The sequence below is a fragment of the Manacus candei genome, unplaced genomic scaffold, assembly GCF_025592945.1.
Source record: "Manacus candei isolate 608988 ecotype Guabito, Panama unplaced genomic scaffold, ASM2559294v1 h1tg000024l, whole genome shotgun sequence".
NCBI lineage: Eukaryota > Metazoa > Chordata > Aves > Passeriformes > Pipridae > Manacus > Manacus candei.
Window position 1 is genome coordinate 4860495 of NW_026138072.1, and position 19067 is coordinate 4879561.

General features: G+C 39.1%; 1 protein-coding gene across 1 annotated transcript in view; it reads left to right on the top strand.

The window, feature by feature from the left end:
• Window positions 1-19067, top strand: part of PDE8B (phosphodiesterase 8B) — a 70636-nt gene that overhangs the window by 13216 nt on the left and 38353 nt on the right. The window contains exon 2 of the mRNA XM_051788098.1: window positions 18833-18892. Coding sequence (XP_051644058.1) covers window positions 18833-18892 — 60 coding nt within the window. The remainder of the gene's footprint in view (window positions 1-18832; window positions 18893-19067) is intronic.

Genomic DNA, 19067 nt, shown 5'->3' on the forward strand with positions numbered 1-19067 from the left:
TAAATATGTGGACAGTTCATATCCTGCGTCTACCAGCTGCCTTCAATCATTCTTTCTCACTCTGAAGGAGAGGTGTTTTCTGTCTATTCTAAGTATTATCTAAACTGATTAGTATCTGACAACGTAGGTATATCTTCTTTTCTGCTACCAGCATACGTGCCATGAACAGGAAAGAATCATGACACAAATGTGTGATACAGAGCAGTACCTTCATGCTGCCCATCACAGGATTAAGCATAGAACAGGGAAGAGCCTTCTGTGCATCTTCTCTAACCTCCTTCCAAACTTTTGCTGCTTGTCTGCTCAAAAAGTCTTGGCAACTGACTCATATGCCAAGGGGAAGTTAGTGAGAATTGGAGCTCCTGTTTGTTTGAAAATTTCAATTCAACAAGTGAAATATTTCAGGGACAAAATTCTGGGAAAATGTTTCAAGTAAATCAGAACTTACTATAGTCAGGCTGAGATTCTGTTTATATATTGATAAAAATCTTCAGCTGATTTACTACTTCTTCTAAAAGCTTTATTTTTAATAGATTAGTATTTTCTGGTTGCTGGGAGGATCCAGCTGAAAATTTCTCGCTGTCTGGCATTGCTAACTTCACTTGATGCTGCAATGCAGAGGTCCAAAGACACGTTACCATAGAGATACCCACAGTAGTTTTAAACCAACTTTAGGTTACTAAAGTTTGAGTGCTAATGATTACTGCAACATCAGCTGTAGAATACACACTGCGAGGCTGGATATACACTTCATCAGCTGACTGCACTGACTACACCTAACTGGAGCCCAGTGATGTTCCCTTTGGAGGCTGGAAGAGTAGGACTGAGATCTACAGCTCTTGCTGAGACACTGCCAGTGTTGCACTAAGAGACCTGACCAGGTGCATTAGCACCACAGTTGTGCCACTATTATAAGGGAGAAGTAAGTGGCCTTGAACAACTGGGTCAGCTCTACAAAGGCCCAGTGGCTCCCAAGATGGGATGGCAGTGCTTGCTGCTGCTCTTCCTCCTTGCTTAGTAACTGACATGTTTTTTTTATTACTTTTTTCAATGATGTTGCATCTTGGGCAGACGTTGCACTGTTAGATCAATATTCAGGATAAAAAATAAAATGAGTGATTATTTACTCTCCTCACCATTAGCCATAACATCATCTGTGTTGTTACAGGTCTGGTTTCACTGTTTGTGTTTAATGCTTGCAGATGTGTTGAGTGAGCACATGCAGAAATGAAAATCTATTCCCTTTTGAAGGAAAAGGTGAAGTGGAACACTAAGATGAAGAGTTTAGCAATCAATCTTTATATAAATATGGTTTCTGATTTGGTATGCTTCTGACCCCAAATCAGTGAAAAGAAGCTAAGCAAGGTGGGTGAGTAGGTTATTACTGGTTCTGTTGTCGTTATGTTTCTTTTCATGGAGTACCTAGTCATATGAGGCAGCACATGAATGAAATGCTTACCTGATATTACTGTCAGCAACAGAAAGGTAAAGTGAATGACAGCTGGTCGTGTGTGTTCTGCTGTACATATAAATTCATGAAGACTTCTGTACTACTTCGTGCTGTATACATTTCAGTGATAAGTAATAATCTCAGGCAGAAATGTCTGCAGTCTACCTGTCAAGAGCAACATAGACAATCATTAAACCAAGAAATCTTAAATAAGATAGGCACTCTTGCAGCTGTTTCATTTTCTCAGAATTGGTATTTACAGTAGAGCTCACTTATAAATCCTTTCCAAGTACAGTGTATTTATTCTATTTGTACAGTCACAGCATCTGCACTAGGTTCCAGGGAAAATAAAATGATTTGTGGTGGATACCAGTGAAATTACTGTGTTCATAGTATAATCTTTGTTACTTTGAACCTGTGTAAAATTTCACTGCAATTTTTAGCAAGTGTCTTATGCAACAAAGAAAACTCAAAGTAATTGGCCTGCATTAGAAATGGAGGAATAGTTTTTATTTGCTGTGAACATAAGTAAGGTTTCCTCACTTTCTTAATGTAATAGCATGATAGATAACTACTAACCCATTAGGTTTTATTACATGTAGAAGCAGGGTAAACTTTTTTTATGATCTGATATACAAAAAGCTTGAGATTTTGGTGTCTCAAGTTCTGAGATGACCCAATGCCTCTAATGATGTGGCTTTTGCCCCCCTGACATAAGTGGCTGCAGAGAGATTTTCTGCTTTGTGATAAGGGTTCCTGCAGCACCACAGAGGTTGTCTCAGTGTTGCCGAGTGGGAGAAAATTCCAAGCTGATGCTTCCTTAGCTGAAAGGATGGTTCCCAACCCAGAGATGAAGATGTCGTTCCGTAGAAAAATGGACACTGTTCCTAAATTTGCTTTTAGTTTTCCTTTGGAGACTTCCAAATATATATTTCTTAGCTTACTCATGGCGTTTTGAGGCAATCATAGTTTAAATGTGATAAAAGTGACTGAATAAAGTAAAAATATCTCTGCATGCATCATGATTGAAATTAAAATACCAGATTAGGGAATGACTTTTTTAATTTTTATTTTTAATGGCAAAGGATGTTTGTTGAGGCAAACATATATTTCACTTTTAGTGAAGTGAAATATAAAAAGAAGACCATTAACACAAATGTATTTCATTGGAACTTTTGCAGAAAAAACTGTATCTGCAAATCACCTCTCTGCTGGAAGCTGCAAGAGGAATTTAAATGTAAGAAACTTCTAAAACATGAAATATTAAGCATAACCTAGCACTTGGGCTTTTATGGGGAAAATGGTACTTTTTCAGCGTTTCATATGTATTCAGTACACAGTTTTTTAAAAATTGATACTGAAATGGGTCAACAGTGCATGCTTCTGTAAACTCCCCGTACTTTTCATCACTAGCAAAATAACTTCTCACCTTCTATCTTATCTTACTGTTAACTTTCGGGGGGGCTCCTTTCCTGAGGTCTCTTTAAAATCAAATTATCTGAATATGGATCTGAGAAGCAGCAGTCTCAGTTTCTGTAGGGAAAAAAACAAACTACTAGACAAGATGCACGCAAGTGGTGTGTCATGGCCACTTGACTTTTAGAGTACACAAGGCAAATTGCCATTTCAGAACAGATCTCTCTGCACGGTAAGTCCATCAAGCTGACTGTAAAATTGCCTTGAAGTCTATCAGAGCTGTTGTCTCTGACCTACTGCAGATTCACACCTACTGCAGTGGTGTGTCAGGGCCACTTGTCTTTTAGAATACACAAGTCAAATTCCCACTTCAGAACAGATCTGTCTGCAAGGTAAGTCCACCGTGCTGACTGTAAAATTGCCTTCCAGACTATCAAGGCTGTTGTCTCAGACCTATTGTAGATTCAGGGATATGTTGATTCACACTAACTTTGAAAACATGACTTTATCTACCTTGAGGACTTAAAAATGGCTTTGCTTTATTTTTAATAAAAGTTTTCTGAGTAATCTGTACCTGCTATATGGCAGTTTCTGTGAAAAACATAATGACTGCAAATTGCAGAATGTGTCAGACTGTGCCGTGCTTCACAGCTATATATAAAAAAAGGAGCTAGTGTTCCATGGAGCACATAGCATGACTTCAGAGCGACTCTGAAAAAAATAAGTAAAAGAGGGATTTTTAGGGGATTAATAACTAAGAAAATTACTTCTATATGTTTTGGAAATCTCAAGGTCTGCAGTGGGGAATGGATGTTGGAGGTATCACACTTGCTTATTCTAGTGTGATACATATTATCCTGTGTTGATCATTTTCAGGGTCATGATGTTGGCTTGGTGGCTTGGTCTGACCCAGCGCAGCTGTTGTTGCGTCTTTGCAATCCTGGCCTTCATTGAAGCCTGACTTAGCAAAATATTTAAGCACGCGAGTAGAACCATCCAGCTTGACTGGAAAAACCAGAACACCAGTTTGACTTTACATTTCCACAGGGTCGTTGCACCCAGAAGTCTGAAACAGCCTTAGGGTGGTCATAACCTGTGTCTGGCAGCTAAATATAGAGCAATTGGTAAGCTCCATGTCGCTACAAAGGTCTAAAACGGAAAAGTATTATTTTCACATGTGCAGTAGAAGAGCTGCATATGTGAAAATTCATTGTTTTAGTAATATGCAGATCTGAAGACTTGAGGTCTAAATTCTGTAAGGAGGAGTAGTATTTTTTGTATTTGCAGTACCTTAATGGAAATAATCAGGGATGCTCTTATGTTACTCAGTGTGAGAATCCAGAAATCTATGTTGTCACTTCATTACAGGGTTTGTGCAGGTGGGACCAGTGAGCTAGTCAGAGTGTTTTTTTTATGTGTGCCCAAAAATGAACTTTTTATGGTCATCAACTGTAACAATTACAGACATTTTAGTACAGATGAGGAGGCCTCCCAGCCCAATGTCTCTTACTTACTTGCAGTAAAGCATTTTAACTTTAACAGTAACTTGCTATGTGAAGTAAAATAAAATTTCTGGACTCTTGGATCAGAAAGCTGGCCCCTGCAATTGTAGGAAGCCACCTTCTGTATCTCCTTTGGTTTCATCAAAGCTTTGAAAAAGTTTATTTCAAGTCTTCTCTGAGTTTACTGATGGGAGTCCTAAGCTGCCATTTCTGCTTTCCCTGTTATATTCAGCTAAGAAGCTTCTAACAGATAGCAACATACATAAGTAATAGTGGGCTCTCTGTGTTGTTTGAATTTCAGCTCATTTCTAAGACTGGTGCAGTCAAGGTTCTCTGCTACCCTACCTACCTCGCAGTTGCTTTTTTTTCCTGCAGTTTTTTTAATAGCTTTGCATTCCAGCAAATCCCCTTCATCAGTCTTGAACAGGAGAGGTTTATTAAGTTTTCTTTTTCTAGAAAATATCTTTTTAATTATTTTATATGTTTTATATATTTTATATGGTTTTATATTTTTATATGTTTTTATGTATTTTTATGTGGTTTTTATCCATGCTTATATTCGGGTGGCCCCATACATTTTGTAAAATGGTATTGATTTTCATCGTCTGTTCAATATAACTCAATGTCTTTGTTCTTCCATACAACTCTGTCACAGACTTTCAGCATGAGTGGCCTGAGTGCCCAGATCACTTTCCCTGTTCCCTTGGCAGCTCATTTCCCCCCAGTTTATGCCAATCAAATATTCCTCAACTTTGAAAACTGAATGCAACTCAGCAAGAAACTCAGAGAAGTTATTGTTTCCTGTCTTGTGATACGCACTTGTGAATAAGTACAATATTAACAGGAAATAAGTCATATTTCCCTGCAGAGTCCATCCAAAGTTGTAAAATAAAGATATATATGAGAGAGAGATATAACAGAAAACTTCAGGAATATGTTTTTGTGTTGTAATCTCATGGACTGTAGTGTAAGAGTGTAAATAACATGCATAAGCAGTTATTCATTAGAGTTGTACATGATATGGAGTATAACCCACTAAAATGAAGAGATTATGCCTTATAAAATCTCTGTTGGTGAAAATGTTTGTCTGTGAATTGAAACTAAAATATTTTATGGCTTTTAGAGATAGTATTTCTAAATAAAGTTGTTTGGAAAGTGTCAGGCTTTTGATTGTGCATGTGATCTCTTGGAGAGGAGATTAATACTTTTCTATGGTTCATGATATGTATATAGTTCCTGTTGCTTAATAAGGGTTTAATTCTGTGAAATGCTGAGCATTTGGACCATGCTGCCTTTAACTGTACAAGAAGCCCTTTTTGTCTCCAGCAATATTGCTCATAAAATAAAATTAAACAATCGCTGAACTGAATTCAACTTCTGCCATATCAGGCACATTGAAAATAGGCAACTGTAACTATTCTTTAAGGAGAGAAAGTTTGGCAGTTAACACTGCACTCAGCCAGAACTTCTACTTTCAGGTGTGGATGTTCATACTGTGCATATGCAGAAGCTGTAGGAGAAGATTAGTTGTCAAGATTTTTGTGAGAGGGTTGTGCTTCACTATCTGTGGAGAATATAACAGTGCCATTTTTTTATCTTCTCAGTAATGTGTTGGTAGTAAGTTGTATAATTACATCCTAATGATGGTGGACTAAAATGACCATATTGTGTTCAAATAGATGTCAGTACATAAAGACTGGAGTAGCATTAAGAGCACTCTGTAGAACATTGGCATGACTCTTATAATGCTGGGTCTGAAATGTGGCACTTAACTTAGTGGTGCTTCTCCTTTTTAAGACTGGAACAAAATGTCCAAAAGAAGTTTTTTTCAGAAAGCTTTTAATTTCACACACACACACTGTGTAAATAGTGATGAGTAATACCAAAATCATTATTGCTTATTGCATAAGTAATAAATTGTTCTAGCGCAGCAGAACAGAGGAAGGACTATGCTAGGCCTTCTTTCTATGCTTTTGCAGAGCTTAATGGGATTGCAACTGTATGCAAAAGTTAAACACTAAAATTAGATGCTGATCCTACCAGCATTTACATGACTAGAGTAATGGGAGTGAAATTATCATGACTGCATTCAAGTTTGTAAGACTTAGTAATTAATTTTCCAGATTTATCAGGCCATTTCTTACTTCTGCAAGGTATGAATTCTTCAGGTGCATCTATCACCAGCTACTCTGTTCCTCTGGATCAAAGCTCCCTCTTCCTCTGACCTATACCTACCTACCTTGTATAAATACTGCTTCTACTTTTCCTCAGTCTTCATTCATATTTGGGTAGAGCTTATAGAATTAATCAGCCCGTGTGCCCTATTATGTGGCATATTATAAAAGTGATAGGTGATCTCTGTCTCTGAGGATTATAAACTAAAATAGGTGAGACAAGCTTCATAAACAATTTAGTCTTGAATGACAAAATAGAGATGGTGAAAAATGCTGGGTTTGGGTAACATCTATGTGGCTTAGTCAGATGACTCACCAGTGGGCAAGACAGTGTGCACATCCCAGAAGGTGATATCTGGATATCAGTCTTGGAATATTTGAGGCATGATTGCTGCCGTCTGCAGTGGCTTTGTCAAAACTAAAATAGAAACTTAAACTGAATTAAATGTGATCGTGAATTATTCAGTCATCATGGGAACCTTGGAGCTGTTTATTTTGATGAGAATTTGGCTCTGATTTTCATTGTCTGCACAATTTTTAGTGTGAGATATGGCAGAGACTTTCATGTTGATAATTTGTAGTTGCACAATAACAGACATGGAGATGGTAGGGTCTGCTCTTGAAATAATTCTATTTGTGGATTTCTAATTAAAAGAGCGACAGCAAACTAATTAATTTTGACATATATTTAAATGCTATTTTTGGATTTCAGAGTCAATGTTACATGGTAATGGGAAAAGTGCCCATATGTACCTGTTATCCTAAAAACTTGGGAAGATTTAATTTTTGTTTTATTGCTATTTGTACTGTGTATTTGCAATTTGGAGTTGTTGGGGTTTGTATTTTTGTTTTTGTTTGTTTGTTTTGATAGAGTTTCTAGGTATAATTCTAAGGCATATCTTGCAGATGCTAACATTTTAATTAAAAGGCCAAACTAGTTGTTTTCAGCTGGCTGTCTCCAGACTCGAACAAACAGGACAGAAGTGCTGTAAAACAAACACTGTCTGACTGTGAAGGGGCAAGGAAGAGGCACCATTATGTCTTCAAAGGACATATTCCTGTTCTTTAGATACAATACCCTTTTCTTTACTGGAGCTTATTTTGGTATTTTTGTGAAATGTAGATCAAAGTTCAATGCTGAGTTTTTTTCTAAGTGAAACACAATTCAGAAAACTTCAATAAATGACTCACTGTCATCAGAACATGTTTGTTCTGGTTTTTGTTGGGTTTTTTTTCCCTTTGTTCCAGCAAGAGGAATGTAGTGTTTTATAGAGGTTTTAGGCCGAGATAGTATGTAGATGCATTGCTGTAGCTGGCAAAAAATAATAGGAGCAGACCTCTTTGAACCAGGAAAAAAATTCTTCCAGCTATGTCTACCCAAGAGAAGAAATAAGAGGAGGTGATACTAAACCAAAGCTCTGATGGTGATGTCCATCATGCATCTCTGAAGAAGCGGCCTGCTACCCACTCCAGCCTTAGGCTGATATTGATAGCTAGTAGTATCTACAGTGAATAGTGTTGGAGAAATGGTAGATTAAAAACGCAGCACATACCTTGGGTCAAAAAGGGGCTTTTTTCCTTTTAACCCTTGGAGTAGAGTCCATAATGCCTATGTGTGCACTTGCACGTCAGTATTTCAGGTGCTGCGTCTGACTGTTCTCAGGCTATTGAGGGGCATAGTCTTAGTGATTTTGTTCACTTTCAGTAAAATTCTGTATAGTTTATGTTAAACAATGGAAACCAAGACAACAATATTTATGTCCTTCAGTAAGAAAATAGATAGGTTATTTACTACTGTAACAGTAGCATTAAATTATTTGAGAGCATGCTATTTCTTGTCTGTCATGGCTTAGGAATGGCATCCTTCAATTTAGTAATCCTGCTAAAACCACACTGCTGCTTCCCCTCTTCCCCCTCCAGCTGGAGGCACAAAAAGAAAAGATGGTGGGTTGAGATAAGAACAGTTTACTGGAAACAGCGATGGGATAAGAAAACAAACAGTAACAGTAACAATAATAATAGCAAAAGGTATAAGAGAAAGAAACAATGGAAAGCCCCCGACAATAAACAGTGCTGGACCACTCCATCCACCAAGTTTTCTTGCCTGGAAGGAACCCCTTCTCCCAGGAATAGAGAGAGTCCCTTCCCCCCCTGCCCCAAGCAATGATGTGAGGTGGTATAGAATAACTACAGGGTCTTGGCCATGCCCCCTCCCAGCTACTCCAAAAAATTAATCCTGTCATGTCTGAAACCAGGACATTGTCAACATCTATCTGAATTAAAATATTTTTCAACAAGGAACAACAAAAGCCAGCAATACATTGATGAAGAGAACGGAGACAAGTTGTCCTTTCCTAGTAGTAGACTTGCGGAAAACTCCTGAATATTCACATAGTAAAATACTTAACTTCTTCCTTTGCTAATTTTCAAGAAGAGTTTCAAATGTGTAACTGTCTTCCAGCAAGCTCTTGCTGACATCACAGAACCCTGGAGGTATGCCTCCCACAACCCAGCACAGAAGTAGAACTTGGGATTTGTTTTTTGGCAAAGCCAAGGGAACCGAACAGTCTCTAGGGCAAATGCTGATCTCAGAGACCCTCAGGTGTATGCAGACAACTGCCAGATGCTTTTTCTTAGTCAGTGTTTGGAAGACAAAGTTAATTTTAATTTTGAAGTAATTGTTTGATTGCAAACTAACTCTATGCTTTCTAAGTTATGAGTATTTACCTAGACCAAGAGGTGGTGGAAGAAGATCGTGTTTATTTCACTAATATCTTGCTGCAGATTTATGCTCTTGCTGTTTCCATTCATGTATCTATTATCATATTATCTGAAATTTCTGGTATTGAAACTCACTTCAATTTTTTTTTTATCAATTTCAATAGCCATGTGCAAGAACTGATCTACTGTATTGAACCATAGGTCTGTCTGCCTGTTATCTTGTCTCGAGTAAGCACAAGGAGCCTTACACAACAGGTAGAGAAGAGCGTAGATGGAGAGGGATTGTTCCCTGGGCCTCTTTTAACCTTTAACTGAGGGGCTTGTGAATTGAAGCTGTGTTCCTACTGATGTGTTCTGCAGCAACACAGGGGCCTACCCTCGGTAAATTTTGTTCAACTGCTGTTTTACCAACGCCCCCTCCAGTGGCCTGCTTTAAGGGAAACGTCATATTTCTTGTATTGTGGATACTATTGATGAGTCATTCTTTGTTCTGCCCTACACTGTTCATGATTTCATAGATGCCTATTCCATTCCTTAGATAGCTCTCTTCTGGCAGAAGCAACCTAGTCTTTTTAGTTATCAAAAAATGCCTTGGAATACCATGAAAATTCTTGTTGCTTTCTCTTTAATTTTTCTAGTTTTGGTTAATTTATCTCAAGGAAAACAAAAGATTATGTACAGCATTGAAAGCATGGGTTCACCATAAATTTACATGGTAGCATAAGGTTGTTTTGTTTGGATCTTTGTTTCTATCCTCACAGTAGTTACTTTTTTGGCTAGTTCAACATACAAAGATGAAAATAGGAACAGTTTTTAAATCTTTCTGTATCTATAGTCTTGAATTTTGCTCTCTCTCGTAAACACCAGTGCATGTATTTCTGAAACAGTTCAGGCTTAGTTGCTGTGGTTTTTGCTAGGGTTGGTGTACAGAGATTTGATTGGATCCCCCCCTAAAGATTTGATTGGATTCCCCACTAATGTGTGTGACTCATGCTCCTTCAAATTTGAGAATGGACAGTAATTACAAACAGATTTACAGAAAGAGATCTCACCATGCCAAGACCCACAAGTCTTGGGCAGATTCTGTTTACTTTGATAGATGTTTGGAAAAGTTTGTTTTCCCCTTGCATCTTCACACTGCAAGGACATTAGCATAACTTACCTGCCTTGCATATTTAGTGACGTGAAATGTGTGTGCTGACAAAATAAACACACTTTCAGAGAAAATTCTGTTGACAAAGTCAGTATTCAAAATAAACTTGATGTCATTGGTGACTGCATTCTGTAGCTGGTTTTCTTTTCACAAATCTAAGAACGTTGTAGTTTGGGAGTTAAACCATTTGTCCAGTAAACAGATTTTAATTCCTTTCTTGTCCATACAGGGTGCAGTGTAATTGCCTGCACAGCAACCATGCTGAAAAGGGATCTTTGACCTGTGATAGCATTGTGATAGCACCACTTGGAGGGACTAGATGACCTTCAGGGGTCCCTTTAAGCCAAAAGTTTTGTGATTCATTGCTGTTCCACTGAGCATCTCAAGCCATTAATCAGGCCCTTCTTTTTCAGGTTCTGAATATCTGGGAGAAGGGGAGGCCATTTCTTACTGCTGTAGATTTTGAAACACTGTACATGGTCAGTGGAGAAAAGTATGATCTTAATTTACATGTCCTGCTGTTTTGTGAACAGCAAAGCATAACCTGAGATGAGCTATAAGCATCAAGCTGAGGTGGCGTAAGGAACAGTATCACTGTGCTTACCTTGTTTTTACATTTTTCAGTTTACATCTGCTTTTGACCACTTCTGAAGATCGGATATTGGGCCAAGATTTGTTTGTCTGACCAATTTTTGATTGTTTCTCACAGTGTTTCTAAAAAGAACATGGGAATTTGTTTAGAAATCTCCCCAGAGATTTGCAGTGTTTTATTAAGGAACATCCTAATCAAATATGTTCAACCAACTGTGTCTTGGACACCAATTCTATTTTCTGCTGACATCAAGAATCAGAATTTTTGAGTGGTCTTAGTAGCACCTAGGTGCAGATCATGACCATTGAATTCATACGAGAAAAATCTGCATGGTGAGAAACTGTGTGTACAATCCTGCAGGATTGCTTTGATATTCTGTTGAAAACCTTAATCAGCAAATTATAGAACTAAAATACGTCTGGACTAGCCTCTATGGATTAAGGAGTTTTGAGCTTTTTGTGCCACTGACAGGTCCATAAGTAGCTGCTGCTGTGAGCAGAATTGAGGGCTGCCCCACAATAGTAGTTTGTTTGTCAAATGTAGCTCCATAATGGCTGAACTAGTGTCTTTTCCACTTGGTTGTTCTATTGTCCTGTTATGACAATGCATTCGCAAGGCAGCCACTAGTGAAGTATGAACAGAATGCAAAAAGTCCTAAAATAATATTAAATAATATTCTTTCTTAGGTTATCCTTTTATATCAGACACATTATATTAGAGCTCATAGGATTATTTTACAAGTGTCAACTTGCTTGTTCAAGCAGTCATCTAAAATCTTTAGCAACCTGACAGAGGTACAGTTTTCTTTCTCAGTTTTTGTTGTCCTTAGGATGATCCATTGATTGTGACTTGTTTGTGCTAGCTGCCCTTTGTTCCCTTTTCTCTTCCCCATGTCTTTCAGAGGTTTGTCTGCATCCCACTGGTTCACTTTTCTTCCCTTACCAATGATTTTAAATTGAAATAGGAAGTTTATACTATCACTACTGGCTGTAATTGCTTGATGAATGGATTATATTGCACAGGGGGAAAAGGAGTGAGATACAGAAAAGAAACACATCTATGGTTTTGAATGCTTCCTTTCCTAATTTCTTATTTGAAACATAATTCAAGAAACAGTATAGAGAGGAGTGAAAATGAAGGAAGAAAGATAGAAATCTTGACATCTGTTCCTGAAGCTGATTCTGATCAGACAGATCTTTTCAGCTTTACCCAGAAGCAGTTGTAGGAGCTGACTCTGAGAACCAAACATAAAAACATTCAATATGTTATCAACTTTGTAATTCACAGAAATTCAGCTTCAGGCATTTGATCCTTACTTTGATGTTTTTATGAGTACTTCTGCTTATCTCCAGAACTGCTGCCAATCTCAGCTCTACTAAGCTAGGAAATCTTGGCACTTGGCTCACACTGAAGAATACGTGGAGTTCACAGCCAGAGACATCTCTATGGCAGGTCCCCAGAAGTTGGGTTGATATTCTCAGAGCGTAAGGGAAATGCAGAGATGACAGTGGGCTGGTGCATCTGGTGTATGATAGCCTATGGTTAGTCATGCTTGGTTTCCAATGCTTCTCTCCCACCAGGTGAAGACAAGATTGGTGAGAAAGAGGGAGTTGGGAAAGAAAGTTAGGCTTCTTTTCAGACACAAGTCACTGCAAAAAAGGTGTTCAAGGGTCATGATTGAGAGTATGCAACAGGAGCCTGATTTCCTCACCCAGAGGTGAAAATGGTCACAAAAGGGAAGGCTCTACTTTCCCTTGACTTTGTTCCTCTCCCTGGTAAATTTTCAATTCTCTTGTGTGCAGTGACATAGCTTTAACTGGAGGCATCAGGGTGGCCTTATCCCAATTCTGCTTGCTTTTGAGAAGCAGAAGGACCAGACACAGATTTGTGAACTCTACCCTTGAGCTACATGCACTTACAAAGCACAATAGACCCTGCCAAACCTAGATGTCTTTGTGGATTTGGGGTCCAGTTTTTTGCCTGTGTATGTAGTGTTTTCATGCTGCATGCCTCGATGTGTGTTGTCACATATGTCATGAACAGACTACTTCTTTGAAATGCATATGCATTTTTTTTAGCCAGTTCCTATGTATCTGATGGGTCAGGCTTCTGTTAGAGATGCTTGCAGAGATTGCAGTGGCTGTGTCAACAATGATGAAACCTTATTTCTTCTAAATGGTATGTGTGTTTGATCATTATTTTCAGAAATAAAATAACATGACCTTGCATTAGCCTCAGAGTTGAGCTATTCAACTATGTAATGCTCCTCTGGACTCCTTGGAAAGGTAGCAGCTGGCTGGCATGAGGGGAGGAGCTTGTGGAGTAGAGTGAGTTGGCAGTCCTCTAGTGGGAGCCAAAAAAATGAAGGGCATGAGCAGCTGGGGAAGCAGATGCAAAAGTTAACTGGAAACCACAGCAAGGGGAATTTAACAGGAAAAAAAGAAAAAAAAGGACCAACAGATTCTAACAACAGAGGTGGCAGAGAGCAGTGGTTCCCGAAAGAGAGTGGGTACAGAGGACAAACAGAGGCAGCAGGTCAAATGAATGAGGCAGGGAAAGATGGTGTCTGAAAAAGCCACAGAGGTCAAGCCAGAAGGCATCTAGTTCAGAACCAACTCACCAGCAGTATGAGTGTGTAGTGATTCGTCCTACTTAATCTTTAACAGCTTATCATTTAGTGACTTTTTGACTCAGAGGTGGAAAGAACTTTGTAAATCTGTCCACAAATTGCTGAACAGGTCAAGTGATATTCTTTGTAACAATTGAAGCTGGAAAAGAAACGCGAGGAAACTCCAAACAGAGAAAGAGTTGCCAAGTGTTAAACTACACAAAAATGCCAGTGGAGTTGAAAGGACCAGAAGTGATAAAAAAAGTAAAAGGTGATAAAGACTGGGATATAGTTCTGCTAAAGAAGGCAAGACAAAGAAGAGGAGTGTAACTCTGCTAACAGTGGAAGAGAAGCTGGGCACCCTGGTCAGGTGTGCTGTAGCAAGCAGAGGAGCAGGACACCAGCTCCAGGCCAGGGGTGTTAGAAAATAGCTCTGTGTCCTGTGTCTCATAAGGGAATTCAAACTGGCTAAGGCCTGTGTTGAGATCATATATGGTTGTAATTCTTTTCAGGACTGTAGTTTCGCCAGGGGAAAAAAAAACAATAACAACAACAACACCACCACAAGGGATTTGAGATTGAAAATAGTGGTATAATCAAAAGTGGAAATGGTAAGTGCCAAAGGGCAGGCTGAGTTGTCAGCTCTCACCAGTGGTGTGGATGGGGGAAAGCAAGCTGGAGAGAAGTGCAAGTGAGCCCTAGCAAAGATGGGGAGATGTAACCAGGGGAAAGCTGGGTCAAAAAGAGAGTCCTGTTACCCATTTGCTAAACCAAAGGGACAGAGGTCTCAAAACATACTACAAAGGTGAAGGAAGGGATGCACCAGTGTGAGAGTAACTAAAGAGAAAAAAGATACAGAGGGTAGAGGAAAGGAGCCTTCTGGACAAAAGGGTGTCCAAAGGGACCTTGGCATCTGTGTGATGCTTCTCAACTGGCACATCCATCCTGAGCCTTTTCAGGAGGCTGAACTCACAACACCTTTGTATAGTGGGTTGACCCTGGCCAGATACCAAGTACACACTAAAGCCATGGGATGCATGAAGGAAGCTGTGACCCTGTGGGAGGCCCAAGATGGAGCAGGGTCCTACCAGGGACCTGCAACCTGTGGAGAGGGAACCCCACACTGAAGCAGGTTTTTCCCGAGTAGGACTTGTGTCCCCTGTGGGGACTCGCGTCGGTACAGCTCAGTCATGAAGGATTGCATCCCATGGAGGAGTGACCCACGGGACAGCAGTTTGGGAAGAACTGCTGCCTGAGGGATGGACTCACGCTGGAGAGGTCCATCAAGGATTGTCTCCCGTGGGAGGGACCCCACGGGAGCAGGGGAAGGGCTCCTCTCTCTGAGCAGTGCAGAAACAACTGACTGAAACCCGCATTCCCCTGCACTGCTGGGGGGAAGGAGGGAGAACATGGAAGGAAAGAGAGGGGAGAGGAAGGTGTTTTTAAGACTGTTTTATTTCTCACTCTTTGGCTCTTATCCTGTTAGTAATAAATTTAAGTACTATCCCCACTTTGAGTCTGTTTTGCCTGTGAAGGTGATCAGTAAGTGACCTCTCCCAGCTGTTATCTCAGCTCATGAATCCTTAGCTGTTTTTTGTTCTCTCTCCTCTGTCCAGTTGCAGAGGGCGAGTGAGAGAACGGCTTTAGTGTGTACTTGGTATCTGGCCAGGGTCAACCCACTACACCTTGCTTCACTGCTTGTTTGGCTGCAGCTGCAGTTGTTGCTTTGGAGCAGCACAGAATTATGCAAGAAGATTTTTCTGTAGTAATTAGTCAACACTAATTACAGTGGTGTGTTGGTAATTATTGATGATTCATAAACTGCAGGGGCTGTAAGTCTGCAGGCATAAGGGGGTAAAGATTTTTGTACTGATAATTTAGAAAGGTGGAAATTTAATGAAGCAGTAACTGCATTTTGCTTAATGTCACTGCTATGATAGTAAGGTAATTGATGATCACTGATTTACAAAAAAGTAATAGTTAAGAAAGTGCCATTGATTTCGTCTAATTATTTGATTAATAACTTATTCCTGTGGAGATTGGTTAGGATGTTATAATGATATTGAAAATAATATTAGGCAGTTTAAAATGTTAAACCAAAATTTTTTTCACTTTTTTAAGCTTTTAGTGTTTCCAGGTGGTTACTTTATTTTTTATTTCTTTGCTTCCAACACTGTGTCTGTTCCTCTGCTCACTGAAATCGGGGATTTTCTCACTGACCTCTTTGGAATCAGGCTTATCTCTCCGTGTTTTACCAGAAAAGTCTGTTGTGAGCTACTACACCAATTGATTTAGACTGCAGATCTATTAACAGTCCTTCCTAGCAGTCAGTCACATAATGAGAGCTTCATTTAAATTGGAAATCATCAGCAATGTGATATTCACTTATGTGAGAAAATGAACAGCAGTCATGGTATCACTGCTATGCCATTTCCACATGGTCACATTCTTCTGGAAGTTCAGAAGATGTGGAATTTGTTCCTTTAGGCCCATGAGAGATTCATAGGACATTTGTGAAGGCCAGACACATGTCATTATTCTTGTTGCCTCCCATAGCTGAGTTTTGAAAAAGTGAGTCAGTCACTTATACCCACAGTAATTTGGGTAAATATAAATCCAAGGGTCTGATTCGGGTTGTAAAACAAGACTCAGGAAGGAGTATTTCAGATGTACTTTTTGCTATATTTGACAAGAAGGTTTATTTATCCTTCCCATACTGAAGTTCATTACCAGTCTTAATTTGACAGTTCCATCTGTTTCCGTGTGTTGTATAAGTAATGAAGTTAGTCATTTTGGGGACTTAAGGGCTATACATGGCAATCTTTCATATATAACAGCACCTATTTTGCATCCCTCTGTGGTTCTGACCCTATCATTTCTGCACAGAGCAGGACAGGGACAAGTTCACCTACATCAGAAGGCTCAGATTTCTCAATTTTCATCATGCTTTCCTGCTGCTAGGAAAGGCAGGAACACCCTGAAACTGAAAGGAAGGGAGGAAGAGAGAGAAAGACCCTGATTTTCATGTTCTTTTTCTCTAGTGTTTTCTATTCCTGAGGCTGACACAGAAGCAGCAGGGAGAAAAACTCTGAGTCAGAGTCTGAGTGAGTGGATTATTTTGTTGTTGTTGTTTTACAATAAATAGGATAAGAAAAGTGGCTAATCTATAAAGTAAACTCTGTAAAGGATTTGATAGACTTGTCTGCATTGATCTGTGTCTTGGAGGCAGTTATTCCATTTTTGGCAATACAGAGTGACTAAAACTGGATGTCCTCTGAAGTGGTAGGAAGTGGAAGGCATTCATGTACAATGTGAGTTCCCTAGCATATTTCCCTAGCATTAATAAATGGATAATAAAATAAATATCTGTGTCCTAGCATACATGGATATATCTGTGTTCTTCTTTTGTTGAAAAATCCCAGACTCTTGATCCACAGATTCTGAGACAGTTTGAGCTGTGCACTGTCAAAAAAGAAACTTTTGCTCTGACACTGACCCAGATCTGTTGTGTAGTCTTACAGATTTTCTAAACATTTTTTTTTTAATAAAAGTAAATCAAGATAAAAAAATGTCTTGAAGAGTTTCCTAGATAGTACCAGTGAAGTGTGAATGTGCTGTTTTTCTTTTTTGGCTGAAGGGGAAGAGAAGGTGGGAGCTTTCAGAGAACTGTTTCTCTAATCTTACTCTCAAGTCATGGTTTATGATAGGTGCTTTCATTTCTGTTGAGATACGCTTACAGGCACTAAGCTACTTTCTGCTACAGCGGGAGCTCAAGTGGGAAGTGAAGCTTTTCTGTGAGAAAGGGAGAGGTTAACTACATTTATATTGGAGGCAGTTTTTGCTTTGGAGAACAGTGGCAGGCTTTGTAGTTTAATCTTTTGGAGTACTGCCCATTACCACCTTCTGACGTATGTTGTTGGGCTGAGAAGAATCGATGTGCGGTGGTGCATGAAAGCCCAACGTGCCAGTCGTAGCTATACATAATACCACTGTCTCACATGCAGGCAAGGCTGTTAATACTTAACACAGTATTGTACTGTCGGAAGGAAAATGTTGAATACTGGTACCTTCAATAATTTTGAATATTGTTACATATTCCTTTGAAAAATGCATTTTTGAAGGATTAGGTGTTGCCTGTGTAAAAGGCTCAAACTTATCGAGCATCACAGAGCAAAATGCCACAGAAATAATGCTCCAGGATTCCTATGTGTCAGGGAATGGCCCTGGGACTCTGTCTACAATTAGGATTTTGGTCAAATTATATGTCTTGGGGGGTGATTGCTTTAATTTGCTTACCCCAGGTACCTGGGGTAACTGGTATCTAGGAAAGCAAAAGAATCTGCCCTTTTGGAGATTGGTAACTTGCAACTAATTCTCCATATGCATGAGGGGAACAACATTTTAAGGGTTCAAAGACTCAAATGTATGTGCATCTGTGGGAAGACATATGTATTGTTCTGTTGCTTAACAACCTTCTGTAACTAATGGATTGAAGTGAAACAAATCAGTGGTGTACAGGAGAAGTGTATTGAAATGTATCAAGATACAAAAAGTATTAAGGTAGTCCAACTCCTAGGAAATATGACAAACAAAGCAGCCACCACCTATATCTACTGGCTTTCTTGCAGTAGGTTTAAATTATGATGTGCTTTCATGTCTTCTGAAAATGTCATGGCTCACATGGTAGTGATGTTTTTACCTGAAAACTAGAGTTGTTCTGGGAAACAGCTTTAAATCTGCAACTCAAACAAGTTCCCTTGTCTGAAAAGTCACTTCTTTCCTGATCAAACCCATTAAAACACTGTTATTTAGTGTATGTCACAAGACCTTTAATACTAGTTCTGTATTACATTCAAATGAATAGGGCAATTTTTGGCCAGAAATAAATGGCTTTCTGTAGTCTTAAGCAACATACAAGTCCTTCTATGTAACTAAAGTACTCTTCTGGGGAGAGAGGGAAAAGGAAGTGGTGTTTCTTGATTCCTTGTTTAAAACCCTACAATTTTTAAATTGCAAGCAAATAAAGCAAAATTAGGAATTTAGTGAATATGATCATGTAAGATACACTTCAAAGCAGCCAAATTAAGGCTGCTAGTCATATGCCAGCCTGCCTTTGAGCCTCTTTCGTGGTTCTGTTTTGTCTTTCCTTTTTGTGTGTAAAATGCTATCTTATTAAGACCTGAACTGAAAAAAATATCTGTATTGCTCTTCTTTAGCAGGCTTCAACTACAGAAATACAAGTTGGGCCCATGAGACTGACACAATACCCAATTCAGGTAAGATGCTCCTTCAGGTTCTTGATACAGCCAATTCAGTCTTAATAGTTAATAGTTATAGTTAAGTATCTTATTTTCATTTCACTTGTACAAGGATTGTGAGATGGGTAATAGGTGTTTTGCTGTATCTGATTGCTTGAGAAGAGATTTACAAGTAAATTAAGTTGGTAAACAA